At 36.5% G+C, this 22,937-nt stretch overlaps 1 protein-coding gene across 5 annotated transcripts in view; it reads left to right on the top strand.

Moving 5' to 3' along the window:
• The window catches only part of CPED1 (cadherin like and PC-esterase domain containing 1), a 262,492-nt gene that overhangs the window by 125,951 nt on the left and 113,604 nt on the right, over window positions 1-22,937 (top strand). For all 5 annotated transcript variants that reach the window (XR_008956469.1, XR_006410657.3, XM_026510149.4 and 2 more), the window contains exons 10-15: window positions 546-650; window positions 2,215-2,384; window positions 6,273-6,343; window positions 8,253-8,303; window positions 12,724-12,907; window positions 14,789-14,957. Coding sequence is in view for 3 of the 5 variants with exons in the window: in XM_026510149.4 (XP_026365934.3) it covers window positions 546-650; window positions 2,215-2,384; window positions 6,273-6,343; window positions 8,253-8,303; window positions 12,724-12,907; window positions 14,789-14,957 (750 nt within the window). In the remaining 2 variants the exon portion in view is untranslated. The remainder of the gene's footprint in view (window positions 1-545; window positions 651-2,214; window positions 2,385-6,272; window positions 6,344-8,252; window positions 8,304-12,723; window positions 12,908-14,788; window positions 14,958-22,937) is intronic.

Consider the following 22,937-nt stretch of genomic DNA (forward strand, 5'->3'; position numbering starts at 1 on the left):
CCTGCTTCTTCCTCTCCCACTCCCCCTGCTTGTGTTCCCTCTCTCGCTGGCTATCTCTATCTCTGTCTAATAAATAAATAAAATCTTTAAAAAAAAAAAAAAAGAAAAGAAAAAAGGATGTGAAGAAGAATGGGGAAGGGGACTGTTTATTAGAATCCATAAACTCCAAAATCGTAATGTCGCATAGATGAGATTCCCAGGTTCACAGGCGGCGCTGATCTCTGGTACCCCAAAGGCTGAAGGAGATACTTCCTGCATTCTCAGATTATCACACACAATCTACCCTCCTGGGCTCATCTCCCCAACCTTACTACCAACACATTATTGAGCAATTTCATTCAGGTCCTCTTTGTCAAGTATGAAGTGTTCTTAGAGCCAGACACTATTGTGACAAGCTGAAGTTACTATACATGATTTGGCATTAATTAGAACAGCTGTTTGTAGAGTTTGAACTTTGATGATTTATAAAGTGGGGGGCAATTGGGCTAAACATGGTTTGACTTTGTAACAATGGCTTAAGAATTGTTCCTCTCCCCCCATTATAGGGTGAAAACTATCAGAAGGAACAAAATCAATGCCTGTCTTTAGAGGAGATGAACTCAATTATGACTTTCATAAAGGAACTTGGGAACTTGGGGCAATTCCAACTGGTAAAACAAAAGTGACATTTGCTTCCTCATGATTACTGACCTTATAGATCAGCCATAAACTATTTGATTTTCGCTTCAAACTAGGTGAAGTTTTTTTCTTTAAGAAATAGAAATCTTTGTAAGCTTCTTTCTTCTTTTCGGACATCTAACTATTAAAATGAGCAGGACAAACATTCTTTAAGAGTTTGCAAATAATACATGACTTATTCAAGGTAAAAGGACATGAGATCAGCATAGCTGCCAGTATATGACAGTTCTGAAGGGGGAAATGTCTACATTCTGCTAGAGGAGTTTTGCTTTTAGCTTTGGGACATGTACGTGTAGCAAAAATCTCTTTCAGCTCATCGTGCCCTTTTTGTTTGTATAAAATCAAATATTTCTGAATGTAACCACATTTTAGGAAACAACCTAAATCTTAATTTGTGGCAACTCTATAGCAAACTTCAAAGAAAGAAAATGTGAATAATTATGATAACTACTACAGACTTTAGCCTAAAAAATAACTGACATTTGTTTCCCTTTCTGTGTATTTTCTTGGGTTCTGTTAATTTATTGGTCAATATCAAAGGTCACTATCAATATAATTTATTACATGTACATGTGCGTGTTCGGTACTTGCTTTGTTTCTAGTTCTGCCACTTATCTAGATAGAACATAATGGATGTCAATGTTTCCACCTAAGATTTGCTTATACAAAATATCTTGTTAAAACAGCATTTTTCAAAGTCCACTGATAATTTATTATTAATCTGTTTAGATCTAACATTTATTTTTTTACTTAAATAAATAGCATGTATTCACATGCTACTTGTTTGAGTTATAACCAATTTACTAAGTTAATTAATGAATGTTTGGCACTTGTTTTTGTAAGTTAGACTCATATTTTAGAGGGTTCAAAGTAAGCTTTTGCCCCAAAGATAATAATTTAATTGATGGATTGTTTTAATTAATTTAAACATATAAGTATTACATTTGTGACAGTTGGCTCAAAACTCAACAAAGATAAAGAGGCAGGTTTCATTCTTTAGGAATTCATAATTTAAGAAATTGTGAATGTAGGGAACATCTCTTGACATAATGTGAAAACTGAAGAATTATTTTGCAGGAAAAGGGACAAACCCCAATTTCCTGACTCTCAGAGTAGAAAGAGGATAACCATAGGGTCCCCCCCCCCACCTTGGATTAATATCTCTCACCCTGACAAAGTTCATTTGTAACCTCAAATGATTTCTCCTCATTCTTCCTACTCCCTGAGTCACTCTGTCATTCAGCTGTTCTCAGCTATCTATAGGAAGGAGATACCCATTTTCATTCAAAGAAAAGAGAACAAAAACTCACTGTATTTGGAAATATGGTCAACAAAATTAGTTCCTTATAAAAAAGTGGCATTTACCTTGACAACTGCACAGAAAATTATATTATGATACTGACCAGTGGATTTTAAATAAATATCTGATTTTTTGAAATAGCTGAATAAAATAGAAAGCCTTTTCTAGTAATGATACTTTTTAAGTTATTTTCCATAACTTATTCTGATATTCTGGTTTTGAATATTTCTTCTCAGCTCTTTCCATCTACTACTCCTGGGATTCACTCTTTGATGCGTGAATTTTATGATCTGGCAAATTCTATAGGACAACCTGGTTCAGTCCTGACTCAGTCCTGGTCTCTTTTAAACGTCTTTGAACAGTTGCAGCTCCTGAATAAAAAGGCACAGCTCCTTCCACTGGAATGGTAAGATAGCCACAAATTTGAATTGTGCAATCCAAAAATTCTCTAAAGATTGATTTCAAAAGATTTTGCCTACATTAAAGAAAGCAACAAAGAGAAATGTGTCCAAATATTTGTGCTCTGGAAAATAATCTTCTTTAAAGCATTGAAACCATAACAATCCTAGTGGTCTTCAAACACTGTAATAAGTACGCATCCGACAGCTTTTCAAACCGATAGGACTTGACTCTACTACAGAGTAATGTTTAAAATTAAAAGTTTCAATCTCATTTCATTCCGTGATATATATCCTTGAATTACAGGAGCATCAGACAGAAAGAATTAGGTGCCTTTTTTTTTTTTTTTTTTTTTTTAATGAGCCATCAGTCAGCGTGGAGCCCAAGATGGTATGAGAATTTATTTAGAGAGTTTTTGAGAAGTGACTGTATTCTGGGCATAATCTAGCCAAATTCACAAATATGTCTGTCCCTGCCACAAGAATAGAACTTTTCTTTTTTAGAAGGTAGAATCTCAGAGGGAAACATTTGACCGCTCATTTCCACTTCCATTCTAATGAGAGGTGGTAATGAGGGGATGGGAGAGAGGACAGGCCAGGTGAATATATTCACATCTCCTGTAGTTGTCGAAAAGGGACAGTGCCCAAGGCACTGACTAAGTCTGCTTCTCTTTTATATGATGGAATTCAGGGAATATTTGACTTTTCTACTGCCAGGAAAACAGAAGCAAACCTAAGCCTCCTAGAGAGATGAAAGACGAAAGGGCCATGCCACAATCGCTTCTGTCTCTTGCAGTCCCTCTCAGGAAGGAACGGCTTCAGTTCTCCTGACTTGTGCTGCTTTTCCCTCTGCCTCAGGAGGTAATGAAAGCCTTTCCATAAGAATTTTTTTATAATTCAAAAAAACAAATAATCATCTATTCGAAGAATTCTTAGGACATTTCCCAGGATCAGAACTTACTTTAATTGCCACGACTTTATGAAGTTGGCCTTATTCCCTCAATGCTCAGAAGTAGTAAGCCTGACAGAAGCCTTTATTTGTTTGAAAATTACATTTTAAATAATAGAGCTCAATGCCCATTTGTTTGTTCTCCCCCCCCAACTCAAGTCATTCAAGTCTGTCTCATTCGTCATTATCAACGGGGAAGAGCAGACTTGATTTCCCAAGGAACCAATTTAGGTATTGTTTTTACCTTTAACTAAATTCCCTTGAGATATACAAGTTTTGGAAAATGTGTTCCCCAGCATTTTTCTCAAGCTGCATATATGGTGTAAGGTTAAGGAAGGGACTTATCTTAAGTTCAGAATACTGCATTTAACCCAAACCCTAAGCCTAACCCTAACTGATTCCCTTTGAATAAGGGAATTTATTAGTAGTCAGTGTTGAAAGTGGTCAGCGTAGAAAGGGTCAGAACTTTCTTGAATCAGACAGACATGGATTCAAATATCCCAACCCTAGAGTTTACTAATTATAGCAGCGGAAGTTTTCACACCTCTGAGACTCAATCTCCACATCTGTAACATAAGGATTATACTACCTACCACATATTATTTCACAAGAATTACATAAGGTAATTTCCATGTACTACGTGGTGTCTGGTATGCTGCAATGCAAGTAGGTAATAAATATTAATATTGACTTTTCATGTTTCTCGACCATCCAAAGGTCACTTTAGGATCTACAGTGGAGGAAACATTTTTCTTTCTTTTATAGGAAAAGCAGGACAAGTTTGAAAGATTTATCTGCATTAACACTGAGAACATTAAATTTTAGATCCTTATCAAAAAGCAATTAGGTAAATCACTCTGAGAACATTTCAGGAAAGAATACTGAGTTCTAATTATCTTCAGATTTACCTGGGAGCATATGTATATTTAATTATCATCCATGCTGTGCTACAAGGAGGATGGATATTATACACATTTTCCAGATGAGGAAACCATGCTGAGAAGGTGGTTCATTTGCTCAAGCCACCTAGCCAAGAAAAACAGGGGTCCATGGCCCGGTGCTTTATTCCAGTACACCCTGTAGATGGGCAGGTCAGGAGTAGTCATTTGTCATTGTCCTTATCTTCACAATGGACACCTCCAGCTTTTTCTACAGAAAAAGCCAATTTTACGTACCTATGCTACCTATGGGGATTAATGACTTCATGCTTCCTTTTATTTTTATTTTTTAAAACTAGTTATTTATTTAAGTAATCCCTACACCCAGTGTGGGGCTTGAAGTCACGACCCGGAGATCCAGAGCCACATGCTCCCCAGACTGAGCCAGCCAGGTGCTCCCATGCTGCCTTTTAAATAAAGATCATTTGCTTAGAGCAACAAGAGATAAAGAAGAGATAACGTCAGAAAAGCAACAGTTAGAAAAAGTGACCGTTATTTATGTCTGTGCCCTGAGGCTTAGAATCCAGAGGTCGCCACAGAATTAGTGTAAATCTGAGCAGACTGAAAATATTATAATCAGTATTTGGGCACCTTCTGCTAATTTTCACATTACTAGAAATAAAGTTGCAAGTGTACTTTGCTTTCCTCATAGGCTTTCCATGAAAAAGCCACATTTTTAAAAACAAATAATTTATTCACAAAATTGCACAAGGAATCTCTGCAGGATGCTTTAGCGTACAAACATCTCATTCCATTAAGATAGTAATTCAGTGTATGTGCCTTTCAGGGTTGTATCTTTTATGAGCTTCGCTTAAAGTTTTTGCTTCACATGAATTCAGAGATTTTTTTTTTTAATTTGGCCTGGCACCCAGTCAACCTTCAACTAAACATATCTCACCCCATGCTTGCTTTATCTGTTTCTTCATTCCTTGGGAGAAGGGAAATATTTTAAAGTAAGTCTTAGACATTTTTCTTTTTCACCCCTAAATACTTCACTGTATGCATCAAAGAAAGAAAAGAGACGTCACAAGTAAAACTACAATAAAATTATCACACCTTCCCACATTAGCAGTATTTTTAATTCCTTGATTTTTCATAATTTGCTGATGTTTCTATTCTGATGGAACCGAATATGCCTGTTCATCTCTTCTCTACCACAGTGCCCAGCACAATATCTGGGACAATAAATATTTATAAAATGTAACTTAACACAGAGCATCTGATTTCATTCTAACAGCATCGCTGTGAAATCAGGCCAGTGATTTTCTCTCAGTCCTGCTGCAGTAGACATGGAGAATCACGGCACAGCCCGGGAAAGCCCAATCACATCCTTCAGCACAGCCCAGGAAAGCCCAATCACATCCTTCCCCGTATTCTCCATCATCAGGACCAGCAAGTTTTCGGTCTGCAGTTTAGATTATTGGGGCACAACTTTGAGAAGCTAAAGAGCAATTGGGCCAAGCACTTAGTTACACAACAGAAAAACATGAGGCAAACACACCAAGAGAAACTGACCTTACCATTAAGTACAGTTAGTCAGCGTTTGAGGAGAGAAGACGCAACAAGACGTAGGTCATTTTCTGCATAGCACACTTCAACGTTTCTTAGATTGTGTGTACGTTCTTTGGAGTCTGTGCTTCAGACTTTCCACGCCTTCTTGCTTCAAGACTGTGTAATTTTAGCCAAACAGATTCTAATAAGACTGTGTGCTCCCAAATTACTTCTGTTGGACCCAGTCTATCAGAAATTGCTCACTTTTGGACTGAAGAGTGACTTTTTGCCCTGGTTTTCTTCAAATGTGCTTCTGCTGATTAGAGATGATGAGATTTCCACCCACCTCACTTGAGGCCAGGTTGCCAGTCTTGAGGAATGAAACCCAGAAAATGTTTCTTTGTGTTCATTAAAATATCTGTGCCCACACAGGGAAAAAAAAAACAGTGTGTTAGACGTAATTTCCATGAATTTTGTTCATTTCATTGATCCAGATTTGTCTGGCATTGTATTTGCAGGAATTCTTTCACAGAGGATGAGAACATTGAAAAACCACAAGTACCATTTGATGCAACTGAAAATAAAAAAGGTAAAAAGATATAGTCTCACTTCTTCCAACATGAAAATAAGTATTGTATAACTCCCAAAATATATAAGAAAAATGTTTAGCTTCATTAGCAATCAAAAAATGGAAGTTAAACTAGGAAATGCTATTTTCCCTCAAATTTGCAAAGGTTTTTCCTCTTAAAGATAATAGAGTTGAGAAGAGCGTAAGGAAATAGGTATTCTCTTGCCGCTGGTGCTGGTATTAATTAGAGCAACCACCGTTAAGGGGCCATGTAATAACATGTAAGAAAATCTTTAAAAGTTATTCTTACAGGGGCACCTGGGTGGCACAGCGGTTAAGCATCTGCCTTCGGCTCAGGGCGTGATCCCGGCGTTATGGGATCGAGCCCCACATCAGGCTCTTCTGCTATGAGCCTGCTTCTTCCTCTCCCACTCCCCCTGCTTGTGTTCCCTCTCTCGCTGGCTGTCTCTATCTCTGTTGAATAAATAAATAAAATCTTTAAAAAAAAAAAAAGTTATTCTTACAGGGGCACCTGGGTGGTGTAGTCAGTTAAGCATCCAACTCTTGGTTTCTCCTCAGGTCATGATCTCAGGGTCCTGGGATTGAGCCCCACATGAGGCTCTGCACTCAGCTTGGAGTCTGCTTGAGATTCTCTCTCCCTCTCCCTCTGCCCTTCTTGCTCAGGCTGTCTCTCTCTCTCAAATAAATAAACAGTTATTCTTGCATCATCGAAATCTCACTCCTAGATACTCATTTTAGGGAAATAATTAAGAATATACACAAAAGTTTAGTTACATATGTTTTGAAAATAAATTAGAATTTACTTCTATTGTAATAATAGTGAATTGGATAAATAAATTAAGTCATAGACTTCCAATATAATACCGTAAAGCCATTCTAATATTCCAGAAAAATATTTCTGACATGAAAGATGTTTATGGTGTGGTGTTAAATGAAACAATTGACTACAAGCAACCTGGGCCACAAGGAACATCAATGGCAATTGTGATTTTCTTTTCTAGACTTACCTCTACTTTTTCTAGTTTTTTCCTTCTAAAGAACATCTGAACTTTTGATCATACAAAAAGAAAATATTTCTAATTTTAAGACTAAAAGATGAAAAGAAGTACCACGTGTCTACAACTTTTTAGAAATCAAAATTTTCCTATTACAAATCAAGGTTTAATACAATACAGTGGTTCTCAGCCTATGGCCCCTAGACCAGAAACATCAGCATCACCTGGGAAGTTTGGACCATTCAGATCTACTGAATCAGAATCATACCTCTCTAGGTATGAGGCCCAACCCTCTGCATTTTAAGAAGTCCTTCAGATGATTCTGAGGCATGTTAAAGTTTGACAGCCACTGATTCAATAGAAGGAATTGGTAAGCCCAGTGAAGAACTGGTGATAAGCTGCTATTCTGTGTCTTTCTCACTCCCACCATTTTTCTCTTTAAATGAATGATTTAAGCACTCTGAGTGTTTTTATTCATTCCTTTGTTCCATCAGTATTTTGTAAGGAGTTTTTTAGATAGATGTTTGGTTTAATACAAAAACTTAAGAGGAAATGTCAAGTGGAATCAACTGGATAAAACTTCTGTAATTCTAATGACTTGGGATATTATAGTCATAAAATCATGGAACCTTCTAGAAGGAATCTCAATAGATCACCTTCAGGCAATGGATGACATTTAGACCATTCATATTTCTCCCTTAATATTTTCCTGTGTGAAATAATCATTCTCCTGAGATTTGAACCAAATAACTTCTTTTGTTTTACTGTAGCTTTCAGTTTAACTAAGAAGTGCTTTCTGATATAAGAAAAGTTAAATAATAAAATGTGTTCTACTTTATGCTGTTTGAGATTACTGAATATGTATTCTTTTTATTTTAATAGTTTTCATTTTAAATTAACTTTTCTTTTTTTAGCTGGTGTTCCACGAATTATGAATGAAACCAAAGAAGTTCATTGTAGTAATGGTGAGTTCCAATGAAAGTGTTTCAGTGGCATAATCAATAGTGAGGAACAACCCTGCTTTGAATAAATCAGCATTTTATCATATTTGAGTACTTTTAGATTGTAATGTATTTTTAAAAAATTTTAGAAGTTTCTGAATGAGTTGATATCTGTCACTTTTGCATAAGAAGAACATTTTTAGTTTTCTATTTTTGAAGTGAAATGTTATGTTTATGTGTTTGTTTGTTTAAGGCCAGTGACTTTCAAACTCATTTTGAGGGGTCTTCAAGGTGCTAAGGCTTTGTCTTGGAGACTGCTCAAGTGGATAAGCTTGACTTGTCTGCTTTATACATCAATTTTTTAGGGCTCACACCACACCACAGGGATTCCTTTTCTGCCAGATTGTTGACATAATGGATAGTACTTGAGTTGAATTTTCATTGTAACAATTGAGTGTTTTTAATCTGATTTTCAGTTTATTTTCTTAAAATTCATGATTTTTTTTACTAAGGTATAATCAAGAAAAATAGCATGTATATAATAGTAATTCATTTTAAGTATATAGATATTAGGATTTAAAAATAATTTTCTTTATTCTGCTCGGTATTATTCCAGTAGCCTTACAAATATATAATTCTAGAGAATCTAACGGATGTTTCCAAGATCACAGGGCTATTAAATGCCTGAGATGGATCACGAAGCTGGATCTTCCAATTCTTAGTCGAAAGCTCATGAATTATCTTTATAACAGTATGATGGAAAAATAAGAATTCTACTTAGCAGTTTTGCTTTTTGACCGTGTGGGTGTATGTATATATATGTATATATATATATATGGCTCTAAAACATACACTCAGAAAATTTAGCCTTTCACAAAAAGTCTATTCCAGTAAAACATAAAAGCTGAAAAAAAATAAAATTTATGGACTAAGGTTTAATTTATCATAAATAAGAGTCTTTCAGTTTAATAAAATCTAATTGTATCTTCTAAAATGAAATTTGATTCATTCATTATGTTAACAGTATCATTAAAATCAGGGTAGACTGAGAGGTTATACAATAACGTGGTTTAATAGAATCAACAAGTACATCCAACTAAAGAAAAACAGCATTTTTTTTTTAAGATTTTATTTATTTATTTGACAGAGAGAGACAGCCAGCGAGAGAGGGAACACAAGCAGGGGGAGTGGGAGAGGAAGAAACAGGCTCAGAGCAGAGGAGCCTGATGTGGGGCTCGATCCCAGATCGCCGGGATCACGCCCTGAGCCGAAGGCAGACGCTTAACCGCTGTGCCACCCAGGCGCCCCAAGAAAAACAGCATTTTAAATAAAGTATTGCTGATCAGGAAAAATAACAAATATGACTTGCCTGCACTTTCCATCCAATCTCTTCCTCCTAGAAAAATACATGTGCCTCTTGGGAAACCGGTGCCTAGGTTGTAGTGGGAAGATGAGTAGGGCGAAAATCAGGAGCAAGATGAGAATGCACATTTGTCACATGTTAGGCTCTGGGGTAGATACGGCATCGAGAAAGCCACTCACCTCTTTGGTCTTCTATTTTATAATGTATAAAATGAAGTAACTCTATGGGGATAATCTCACTTTTTTTCAGTTCCCAGGTAACCTGCTGTAAAGGATGTGAACATGTTAGATAAGCTCTTCAGCTTAGTTTATATTTTTATGTTGATAAAAAATTAGGCCTACCTGGGTCTGTATAATTAATCTGCCTACTTTCTTGGCATGATCTAAGATTTTAAAAATAACTTGATGATGCCTCAGAACAGGTGGGATTATCCTTCAGAGTCTAGGCTTTTCTTGCGTTTAATATGAGTTATGATTATCCCTCGAGAGGGCAATAAAACTCTGTGGTTAAACGAATCCATTAAAAGCAACCAAAACTTCAAACAGCTTTCCCAAATACACTTGCCAAATAGGTTAAGCAGCCTGCTACCACCATAGCTCATGCTGGGTTCTCCGTGGATCTGGGGTAAGCTGGCCCGAGGCGAGTTGGCACTGGGCTGGGAAGGATGCCAAGGAAACTCCAGGTGTTTGTAGACAGCAGCACTGATGATTCAGGTGAAGACAGATCAGCTTTTAAGCAGGGGGTTAGGATGCAGCACTTAAGCCAGAGGTGGAGAGTTTCTGATGAAACCAAAAACAAGCACTTGCTAGAATCTTGCTTAAGAGAATGATCACACATTTGTCTCATGTGGGGCTGTGTTTCAGTGTTATAATGGGCAAGACCCATTGGAAACTTTCACTATGAAGTTAAAGTGTAAACTGCAGGGAAATTAACTCTCAGTGACTGTTTTACAAAAATAGGTCTTCTTAAGTTAAAGTATATCTTCTGTGGTTACTATTTTGAAAAAATAAATCTTATATTAGTTATTCATCTAGCTGGTTTTGAGCATAACAGTGTAATGCAAGTGTTTATGTTCCCTTTCTACTTAGGAATTGGTCCTCTCAAAAGCGCATTTTGTATCTCTGGACTCCAGCCTGTTTAAAGTGTTATGTTAGGTTCACAGTCTCCATTTGAGTCAGATCTCATGACCAACAATAGCCTGTTTTTATTGTGCTTATCTCAGTCCTTGAACATAGAATGTGCTGGGAAAAAAGTTTTTTTTTAACTGAATGCATTATTAATAGTAGTCGAATTCAAATAAAAAGCTATGGTCCTTTTCAGGAGGAAATCTAATAATATAATCTTGCCCTCATTCTTTAACTTTTTCTCTTTTATTACAAGAATTTCAGGAGTTGACAATGACCATCAACATTATAGATGCAGTCTACCTACATCTTTCAGCCAGATCAAATCTTCAGTAAAAAGTACAATCAATCAAGAGGGTTGTTTACCCAATTCACTGAGTTATTTAATCAAACTGACTAGTTGTTTATTTTTTACTGAGACTTTTCCCTACGATGAAGTTACAATATATCTTTTGTATTATTATTTATTCCTAATTTGCACCTGGGTGGTTTTTTCTTTTGCCAGCTGAGAAAACTATAGAGTGAGTCAGAAATACATAGGGTTTTTCTTATTTTCATTTTCAGTTTTCATTTTCATATGTACGTATAGGAGTTGAACTGAGACACAGTTCTCAGAACTGGAATAAAACATCCATAAGGTCGGCGGTATCCACCGCCACAGATATGCCTTCATGTCTGTCAGAGAAATATAGAATGGTTGGCATTAGTGAGTCATAAAGTCCAGGGTGGCATGGGAGATGTGACTAGAGAGAAGAAGACGAGGAAGAGATTGTGAAATGCCTCGTCTGCTTTATTAGGAGCTTAGACTAGATTTTGGAGATAATGAGAAACCATTAAAGAATGGAAGCTGAGACAGGTCTGATTTTAGAAACCTCACTGTGATGGCTGTATACAGATAGTGGAAGGGACAATGGTTCAGAAGATCATCGGTATATAGCTTCCAGCCTTGAATTCCGCATTATCTGTTTTGTTGCCATATTGTTAAACATGCTTGAACATTTTATTTAAAGGCAATAGAAGGATACTTTCATTTTAAAGATTTCCATAGAATCCACTGGAATTTGGTTAACTACCAAAAAGTGTTTATGGAATACTTATTAGTATTTCTTTGAAAAATATTTGCTAAGCTTCCTTTGAGCAATGTGTTTATTCCAAATATGCAACCAATATAATTTAGCAGTGGCTGGTATATATGCCTATAAATACATTTTCTTTTTCTCATCAAGATACTTTTGTAAAAATTGGGCTACCACCTAGAAACACATTTTTAAAATGGCTTAGATATATGGTTCAAAGTAATATGCTGGGTTCTACAACAGGATTGAGCAGAGTATAACATTTCCTTCTCATACTTTAGGGCACTTTCTTGTGTTGGGGTGACTGGGGCAGGGAGAGGGGTCTCAGGATGTCCTGCTGCTGTTTTTGTATCCGAGTGTTTGGTATAATATTAGATTTCACATTCTTCACTCCACCCTACTGCCTGTAAGCTACTATATCAACTCAATGGCAGCTTAATGACTCTCCCTATTAAGCAATTTTCCTCATTCTCTGCTGGTGCCCTTCTGTTCCCACTTCACAGAGTCATCACCCCCATTTACCAGTTGCTTGATAGATGCAATAAATGCCACGAAAATGTTATCAATCCACTGGTGAGACATTTTCCCACCTTCTCACTGCCTTTAAACTTTTAAGGGCTGAGCAAAAACTATCATCTGTATAATGCCAACTAAAGTCAACAGCTGTTATATAAGGCAAGCTCTACAAAATTTGACAAATAGAAAATCCAGCTGAAGCCATAAATCAAATATGACCAGAGTGCCGAGTAGAAAATCAGCAGTGATCATGAAGGTTGTTCAAGGATTAAAAAAACAAAACAAAACTTAATCATATGTGCTTTTTAAACATTTATCCATTTCACAGTTGTCTTTTCTTTGCCATTGTTGTTTTATTTTAACAGATGACACACAATGTTATATCAAGCAGATCCTCACACATCCACATTTGGAACTAAATCCTGAATTTAACCCAAAGATCAAAGATTATTACTCTGAAGTCCCATTTGACGTGGTCACAGTGACAATTGGAGCAGAGACTTCTAAGTGTCAGTGCAAGGTGTACCTGCATGATCGGGCAGGACCAAGGTACGGGGACGTTGACCAGGGCTGAGTGGAGAGATCATAGTGAAGCAGATATTTGAAGCAACCTTTGAAGGTTCAGAAAAGCTGAAGCATCAAATCAGTTGGTGAGGTTGCCAGGGTGTTAAATCCTTCCACTTTTCAGGTGTCATGTGGTAAAATAAAGCACGTTATCAGTGCTCTCCTGATCTGTTAGCAATCTTAGATTTCAAGTTTTTAATGTAAATTCTAGCTAGTTCACATATATGGTAAAATTGGTTTCAGGTGCAGAATTTCATGATTCATCACTTACATATAACACCCACTGCTCATCACAAGTGCCCTCCTTAATCCCCATCACCCATTTAGCCCATCCGCCACCCTCTCCATCAACCCAGTTTCTAATCTATAGTTAAAAGTCTCATGGTTTACTTCCCTCTCTCTTTTTGTCTTTCCTCTGTGTTCATCTGTTTTGTTTCTTTAATTCCACTATGAGTGAAATTATATGGTATTTGTCTTTCTCTGACTGACTTATTTCACTTAGCAGAATATACTCTAGCTCCATCCATGTTGTTGCAAATGGCAAGATTTCATTCTTTTTTATGGTGGAGTAATATTCCAATATATATCGATACCATATCTTCTTTAACCATTCATCAGTCGATGGGCATTTGGTCTCTTTCCATATTTTGGCTATTGTGGATAGGGCTGCTATAAACATTGGGGTTCATGTGTCCCCTTCAAATCACCATTTTTGTATTCTTTGGGTAAATGCCTACTAGTGCAATTGCTGGATGATAGGGTAGTTCTATTTTTAACTTTTTGAGGGACCTCCATACTGTTTTCCACAGTGGCTGCACCAGTTAGCATTCCCACCAACAGTGAAAGAGGGTTCCCCTTTCACCACACCCTTGCCAACATCTGTTGTTTCCTGTGTTAATTTTAGCCGTTCTGACAGGTATGAGATGTATCTCATTGTGGTTTTGATTTATATTTCCCTGATGATGAGTGATGTTGAGCATTTTTTTCATTTTTTCATGTGTCTGTTAGCCATCTGTATGTCTCCTTTGGAAAAATGTCTGTTTCTGTCTTCTGCCCATTTCTTAACTGGATTATTTAGTTTTGGGGTGTTGAGTTTGATAAGTTCTTTATAGCTTTTGGATACTCTGTTAGCAATCTTTGGATCTAATCTCTGTCACAATGTTGTAACAAAAGAGGATCTTGTGATTTGAAATATTAAAGAGACTCATTAAGGGGAGCTTCCTTCTACCGTATCCCAACTCTTCAAGATTTTGAATATTCAAGGGTTGAATAAAAATTTTAGTGACAATTTATGGACATACTAACACTAATTTTCCTAGTCTCATGGGATTTTTTTCCTATTGACTCTTTTGAGAGTCACCAACTCATTTGTTTATAATTTTGAACAGAAGACAGAACTTTTTATTACATGCCATGTTCACGGCAAGGAAGATACTCATGTTCCCATGCTGTAGGGAAGGAAATGCATTTGGTGTCCCTGCGAGCTAAGAGAGTCTAGTAGAAAGAAAAGAGGATTCAAGTCAGACCAACCTGCATCCTAGCCCTGACTCTACCATGGGACTTTGGGTATAGAGTTGGTATATTAAATGAGATAATGTATGACCCTGAGAAGTGGTTAATAAATATTAGTTTCCTTCCCTGTGATTGCTAGAGGACATGACTTGCTCTGAAAGATAATTGTTGACATACCAAAGTACATAATTAAGTTTTTTTCATATTTTAAGTTTGTTATGAAGTTGTATAGACCTTATTTGCTTTTGTGTACAAATTATAGGCATTAAATAAATATTGATGTATGAATCCATCATACGTCAATATTTATTTATTCATATGGATGTATGAATAAATCTCTCTCTCTCTCTCTAGCTTTGCCAACTACCCTCTGGGTTTGGGAATGAACAAAATCTCAATGCTGGTAGCGGATGAATCTCCAGCACAGGGGGAGACCCTGGTCACGTACAAACTTACCATCTACAGAGAAGACCGCCCAAGCCTGCCCTTGTTTGAGGACTTCACAGCATGTGGTTTTGTGCAGGTAAGTGAATTCTACATTTGCACTCGGATTGAATTGAGAGCGATCTGTTAACCAAGGTGAAAAGTGCCGAATGAAAATTGTTAGGAAAAACATGTATGCTCGCACATCCGAAGTGTGGTCTCATTTCCAAAGAGAAAGAGTCCCAGGCAGTTCTGTGAGCTGCCTTGTTGTGAGTGCTTTTCTTTGTAGTGTGGTGGCTGCTCCCTACACGTACTGTGCTCAGTGGACTTATTATGCTTAATATTGAAAAAAAAAGTCTGAGTGCTCACACTGAGTTATAAAACTGATTTTACATTTGAGTTTACATTTCCATGTTCAATTGTGCTGTGTTTCTTGGATTTGTACCTGAATCTACTCTGAAATTTTAAGCGAGGTTCAGTGGGGTTTATTTTAAGGAATTAGAGAAAAATTTACAAAGCTATTCTGTGGAAGGGATACCAGATGAGTGAAATTACAATTGCCTGAGTGGATATATTTTTCCTGGGCTTCTTGTATCATAATCATTCCTAAAAGCTGTAGTTTCTCTTGTGAGCACCACATATCATTTTGTAACCCTGTTGATCTTGGAGGGTGAAGGTGACCCAGAGACTTTGTCTTATTTGGTGATTCTTTCCTCCGTTTCTTCCCTTTGTTAGGATTCCAGGTATAAACTTCTACATTTCCTCACATCATGTACCCTCAACTATAGGTGCTTCTGGGGAAGTGGTAATTGATGTTAGTGTATATCCTAAGTCACTCAGAAAGCATAACTGCAAATACGTCCTGTCTCAGTGACTGATAACCTATTGGGAGCACTGAAGCACAGAGGATTAGTAACAGAGAGAAGTAGCTGACTGAGTCTCAGTGAGTAGGATGAATACCGTGTTTCCTTAAACGTAATGTCCAGATAAGTACTCTCTCCCCCTCTCCCCATTATTTGTCAGAGTGTATTTTATGCTCCTGCTGTCCTGGCCTGATCACTCTTTCCCAGATATGCTTCCCCATCTGGGTGGTGGTAATATCCATAATCAGGTGGTGTATAGATATATAAAACATTCAGTTAACTGTGCACTTAAGATTTGTGCAACTTATTGTATATAAAATACATATAAATGTATTTTGCTATATATAAATTATATATACTGAATATAAATTATACGTCAATAATATAAGAGAAAAGCATTAGTGGGGAAGTATGTGTTAGCTTCCAAGACATACTTCTCTTCTCAAATATTACGTTCATCAGAAATTCATGCAATTACCTGAGACAATGGATTATTAGGAATTTGTTACTATAATATGAAGAAAAATATTAGAAAATTCTTGTGGGATATATCTTACAGATGATTACAGAAAAGTATTCCAGTCATTTATAAGAGTTCTTTCCAGAAGGTTTTAATTTAAAGTTTATGTGTGGTCCCACAGTAGTAGTATATTTTATAACATGGAAAAATGTTTAATAAGCACTAGTATATTTTTAGTCTTCCTTTTACAAACTGTCAAATGACTGAAGAGATAATGAATGAATAATAAGAATTGATTTAGGCACTTAATGAGGCATGAGTGGCCTCAGGAACTGGGAGAAGTCAATAACAGAGGTAGGATTTTTCTCACCCTACGGTCTAGTGACAGTACTAAACCAGAGAAATTTCCCTTATTTCTCCTTTATGCTTAATCTCATTAGAGTTTTTGGGTTTCACTGCAAGCTGATACCATCATGAAGTTCAAAATACAAAGAGTAAGAGATACAATTTTGGAAATCCTATCAATTCTCGGCTATTTCCAGATTCATAGCTAAACATACACATTATGAGACTTACGAATGTTTGGTCTTCTACATTGTTCTTTTCCTTTTTTTTTTTTTTTATCAACAACCATAGTGCCTTACTATATTCTTATGTTGAAGTCCAGAGTCAAACCATTGCATATTAAATGGTAGACTGTTCTATTTGAACCCCTAAAGCATGTATGTGGCAAACCAAAGGAAATGAATTAAACTTTAATTATAGTTTGTTGGTTAAAGGGAAAAATTACATTTCTTCCTTATATTATAAATTAGATTTTATACTAATGGACTCCATTATTAAATTTTAAGCAAACCTAAAAGGCAGTCTATTTTAAAATAGCCAAAAAAGAGTGTTCAATGCATGGTTAATCAAGCCTCCTAACTTCTCCTTCTCCCATTCTCTCACCTTCTGGTTCTGAGCTATTCATTTTCACCTCTCACTGAAAGACTATCAGTGAGGGAAAGCAAATACAAGGCACACCTGTCAAAAAAATCGATTACTTTGACATTTTGGTAAATAATAAGATAATTTAATTAATTTGCTATTAGGCATTTTGTATCATTTATATGATCAAATATTGTTAAATACCAACTCAGCCATAATTAACTATCCGAGTTTGGTGTCTGTTTCTAATTGTATTGCCAGTTGGAATTTGTATATGGCTGCCACAAAGGAAACTCTTACTTTAGTTATTACCAGTGAGGGAGAAAGGGCTAATTTATATGACTGATATAAAACAGCTAGATTTGGGGGCGCCTGGGTGGCTCAGTTGTTAAGCGTCTGCCTTCAGCCCGGGGCGTGATCCCAGGGTCCTGGGATAGACCCCCACATCGGGCTCCCTGCTCCGCTGGGAAGCCTGCTTCTTCCTCTCCCATTCCCCCTGCTTGTGTTCCCTCTCTTGCTGGCTGTGTCTCTCTCTGTCAAATAAATAAAAAAAAAAATGTTAAAAAAAAAAAAGGCAACTAGATTTGGACCGAGGCTTTTCAACCTCAGCATTATCAATATCAAGGCTTGATAACTTTTTGTTTTGGGGAACTATCCTGCACACTGTAGAAAGTTTAGCAGCCTCCCTGGCCTCCATCCGGTATATTCCAAAACTATACCCTTTCCAAACTTTGACAACCAAAAATGTCTCCAGATGTTGCCAAATGTCAGCTGGGGGGCATTGACCCCAGTTGAGAACCACTGATATATACCAATAACAGGCCTGCTTTTCTACTTTCCACTAGTAAATCTATAGTGGATTTACTCAAAGTATGAATAGGTTAGAGGTAATCCTTCAATGCTGAATGTTGAAGAATCACTCTGCTCTTTTCTCATCCTTGTATTTTTAATCATTTCTATAGTCAGCGATACTACTATGACAGCTCTTTATTCATCTCATTAATTTGCCATCTTTTCTGTCTAATGTAATTATAATCAGAAATATGTGTTCAATTATAGAAAACATGATTCTTAATGAAACATAAAAAGTGATATAACATACCTAGACTTTTATTTCATTTTGATTTACCCATAAATAGCATAATGCTTTGCTGTTGGGAAGAAAGATTTAGAAAGTAATAAACTGTTATTATGGCTGGAATATGTCATGCTTCGGAATTAATAAAATATATTTATGTTCTAAGGAAATTAAAACACATATGGGGAAATATTTCTTTTAATATCTCTTTCCAAATCAAAAAGTTTTGACATGGATAACAATATAGCATCCATAGAAATTGATGTGTATAAATGATCTATGGTCTCATAAACATTTTGCCCCCAAAGTGTTGTGCCAGAATACGGCCATAAATAAAATCTATAGAAAGGTCGTATAGCAGAGGCGTAGGAGACTACATTTCAGGGATCCATTTGTTAGAAACAGCCTTCATTTTAAAACAAATTACAATTACTAAAGGGAAAATACCAAGGAAAGAAAAAAAAAACCCATTTTAAAAAAAAGTTTTGTCCAGCATTTAGCTATAGATTTAAAACTGACATTTGCTGCCTTATTAAAAAAAATTAGTGATCTATGTGCTGAGCTATTAAATAATGTGTAAATGACTCCAGTTATAGCATTTGGAAATCCTTTATAATTTTTCCATTTACTTTTGTACTGTTTTTCAATGCAAAGGTTACAAAACAATGCATGTGATAATTGTCTAATATTTTAGCTAACACCCACAATAAAAGAATAGAAGAGCATTTATCGATGACTACTTTAAAAAACCTTTGTTCATTTCCAGAGTTGTAATATCTATCAGATATTCATTTTAGTGATTTTTTGGTTACCTTGCCTACCCCAGTACACTGGAAGAATGTGATTCAATTTTTCAACAATAGAGCCTGTGTCATAGTGAAAAGTTCCCAGATAACAACTGTTTATTAATTTTCTGTTATGCATTTTGCTCTTACAAATATGTCATATGCTGTAGGTGATACAGTGCAACATTTGTAGAACTTTTATTATATGTCAGACATGATCCTAAGCACTTTACCTTTTTATCTTATTTAATGTTCTTCACAACTTTAAACATAGGTAATAACTGTCCCCGCCCTTAACTTGTAGAAGACGTAAGGCTTTAAAATGTATGTAATTAGTATCAAAGGTGGTCTTTGAATACAGGTCTGACAGACTTCAAATTGATCCCCTTAATCATTACTCTGGACTATAGAATCTGAAATTCTTATTACACTTATGCTCTAATTAACCTATTTAGGAAATTCATTTAGCCAGAATTTAACCTGTTAAGATTTAGGTAAGTAGAATTTGTTTTCATGGTCATGTACAATGATAATTTTTATAATGTTCTAGAATCATTGCAAGATTCTGAGGTCTTCATAATCCTTATTTTGATGAGGAGTGTTATGGAATCAGACTCTTCCATAGTGTATCTCTTTAGAGCTAACATCTAATATTTTACTAGACAACTTATATATCCTAATATCTGGCAATCTTTCTTGGTCCCAATATTTAATCAGTTTTAATATTTTACATATTGGAATTCTACTTAGTCAAACTACTATTTTTATTAATTGTTAAAGTGTTTTTCAATGTGCAGGATTTTTAAAATTTTATGCCTGATGGAACACCTGGTTGGCTCAGTCAGTTAAGCACCTGCATTCAGCTCAGGTCATGATCTCAGGGTCCTGGGATGGAGCCCCGTGTCATTGGGTTCCCTGCTCAGCTGGGAGCCTGATTCTCCCCCTCCCTCTGCTGCTCCCCCTGCTTGTGCTCTCAAATAAATAAATAAAATCTTTAAAAATACTAATAATAAATAAATAAATAAAGTGCTTGATTACACATTAGCAATTTCCAGTTAATCCTTTTCACTATTTAACACAACTCACTACCTTCTTGTTTCTATTAAAAACATCCACAGTATATTTTTTTCAAAATTTAAAAAACCCTTTGTTCATGTATACCATGTAATACTGAGAAGAATGTACTGTGTAACTGGCAATTTGATGATACTTCAGTGACACCTTCATTGGTGTGAAAAGACCTTACTTTCATCCTTATTGAATCCTCACAACAAACAGATAAGATAATACAGGTGATTTTTATTATCTACTTCACCCACTCCTTTCTAAGAGAAAATTAAGTCTTGGGCTATTTTACATTTTTATACTCATTTACAAATTTATGTACTTATTTCTATTTATTTCTATTTGTATTAATTAACTTATATATTTATATTTAATTTTAAGGGTTTGAAAATTTTGGTGGTATGCCTCAAAGGTATTAAGAACAAGTTCTTCACGTGTCAGTTTCCACCTTTGATGATTTATTATGATATCTCTCTGACTTTGATGAGTGAAAATTAATAGGTTCCGGAATGCTGTGATTGAACACTGCATTTAGTTCTCACACATGTAGAAGAGAATGTCTCCACTGTAAATGTCAGAATTCTCTCTTGCTCTATGAACAGGATGAAAGTCAGTTTGCTCTGTCAAGATTATTTTATTAGAACAAAATTTGCATCTTAGCAAATTATGTCAGGCCATTTTCCTAACCCAGTGGTTAAAAGCCACGGACTCCAAGGCTCATCCCATAATTGCTATCAGGGAAGCCTGGGTTTCAGTCCTGGCTCGCTTCTAACTGGTCTAATTTGTTGTGTCTCCTAGTGCAAGGCATTTAAGCTCTCTAAACCTCAGTTTCTTTATCTTTAAGAGTAGAACTAGTGATAGAACCTGTCTCACAGAATTGTTCTAAGAATTCAACTAGATGGGGGCGCGTGGGTGGCTCAGTCCTTAAGCGTCTGCTTTCGGCTCAGAGCGTGATCCCGGCGTTCTGGAATCCAGCCCTGCATCAGGCTCCTCCGCTGAGAGCCTGCTTCTTTCTCTCCCACTCCCCCTGCTTATGTTCCCTCTCTCTCTGGCTGTCTCTCTCTCTCTGTCAAATAAATAAATAAAATCTTAAAAAAAAAAAAGAATTCAATTAGATGATAAATATAAAGTTTTATCACAAGCCTAGTGTATGATGAAGTGCTCAGTCAGTATTCAATCCTCATCATCATTATGACCATCATGAAAACTCTTTTTGTCAAGATGCACTCTAGGGCCTACCTGCAGGTATATAGGGAAGGAGAAAAAGAAGAAAGAAAGAGAACAGCAAAAGAAGTAGAAGCCAATAATATCGAGGATGCTGGAATTGTAAAGGAATTGGGACAGGAAGAACCGGTTGGGAATTAGAAAGGAGAGTGAGTGACCTGGGCTAATGCACACAGTTGCATTCCAGATGCTCATGAGTCCAAGGCACTTTGGCCTTTGTAGACACCTTCTTTCATGAAAAAAAAATACTTAAAATCCTATTTTGCAACTGTGTCGATATAAAGATGAATATATATGTATACATGCATGTACTCACACATGCACTTTGAAGAGTTCAGTATTTTTCTTCTAATTATAAAGGAAATTCAAACATTTTCTTGGGCTTCTAAAATTAATACTGTGTGCTGTAGGCACAGTTCCCATTGTGCATAATAGAGAATTTGGCCCTGCTCTTCTACTTCACTCTGAAGGATGTATAGCAAAGGCATCCGTATTATTATCAATGACCCGGACTATAGGCATTCTTTCAAGTCTTGTCAGTTGCCCTTGACTTAAACACTAAGCCCTTCGCAGTTGTTTTAGGTTCTGTGTCCAGGGACTGAGCACAGCTTTACCAGCATTCTTCAAGAGCCTTTGTAGCAGCAAGGGGAGTGAAATGTCATTTCCACAAGCAGTTTGCACACCCAGACATTCTGATGGCGGTAGCTTCCTCAGTGGCCAGTAAGCATTCACATACATCTGAGGCTTGGGAATTTTTATTTCGCATTGTTTTCTTAAAAAGCCAGCAAAGATGAGAGGGGTGTGTTCTTTAGTTCATGATCTGTTTTAGTGCTTATATAAATTATCTTTCTGAGCTGGTGAAAAAGAGCTATGTTAAACACTCACCTCATGAGTTAATGTAACTTATGGCCAGATAAATTACCATTTAAATAAGAACTTTTGCTTAGCACATCTGTTCTCCATGTTTCTCTAAGTCACATCTGCTCCCTTTACAAGAAGAAACAAACTTTTACTACCATGAGCGCAGCGGCACCAATACGATGTGGAAGAGAATGAGATCTTCCTGGCTTCAGCATCTAGAAGTTTCTGAGTATAGCCTTCTGCTGTATATGTACACTGATTTTCGTTTGAAGTTTCTGTTTTGGCATTCTAAGAATTAGTCCCCTGATTTGTGAACTGTACAGGGAAATAGAAAAGAACCCTGACAGGTCTTTATATAAAATATTCTGTTAGAGTAACCAGATTTCAAATGTGACATCTGAAACTTTGAGGGAGGCTGTGGCTAACAGGGAAGCAGATAAATGGGGTTTCTTTTTGATAACTCCAATTCCTGATACCCACTTCTTTGTGAACTTTAATTGCTCCAAAGGGCCCCTAGATCTTGTATCTCTCTTTCTCCACTTCTTCCCCATTTCTCAAGTGCAAACTAACTCTAGCAAAGGTATACAGCAAGATAGTGAGGATGGTGGTAAGAGGGGAGAGAGCATGGCTGCTGGATTAGGCATTTTCTAAGTTCTCCTCCCCCTACCAAACCAAGCCTAGAACATGACTCGTATTTAAAAAAGCATTTTTGGCTTCATCAAACAACAGATTTTCGGCTCTGTATAAGGCAAGTTAAAGCAAACGATTCCTGTGGGCCGGTGGTCTTTTACCTTTTGGAGGAAGCAGAGTACCCTTT

Source organism: Ursus arctos, unplaced genomic scaffold (assembly GCF_023065955.2).
Source record: "Ursus arctos isolate Adak ecotype North America unplaced genomic scaffold, UrsArc2.0 scaffold_3, whole genome shotgun sequence".
Taxonomy (NCBI): Eukaryota; Metazoa; Chordata; class Mammalia; order Carnivora; family Ursidae; genus Ursus; species Ursus arctos.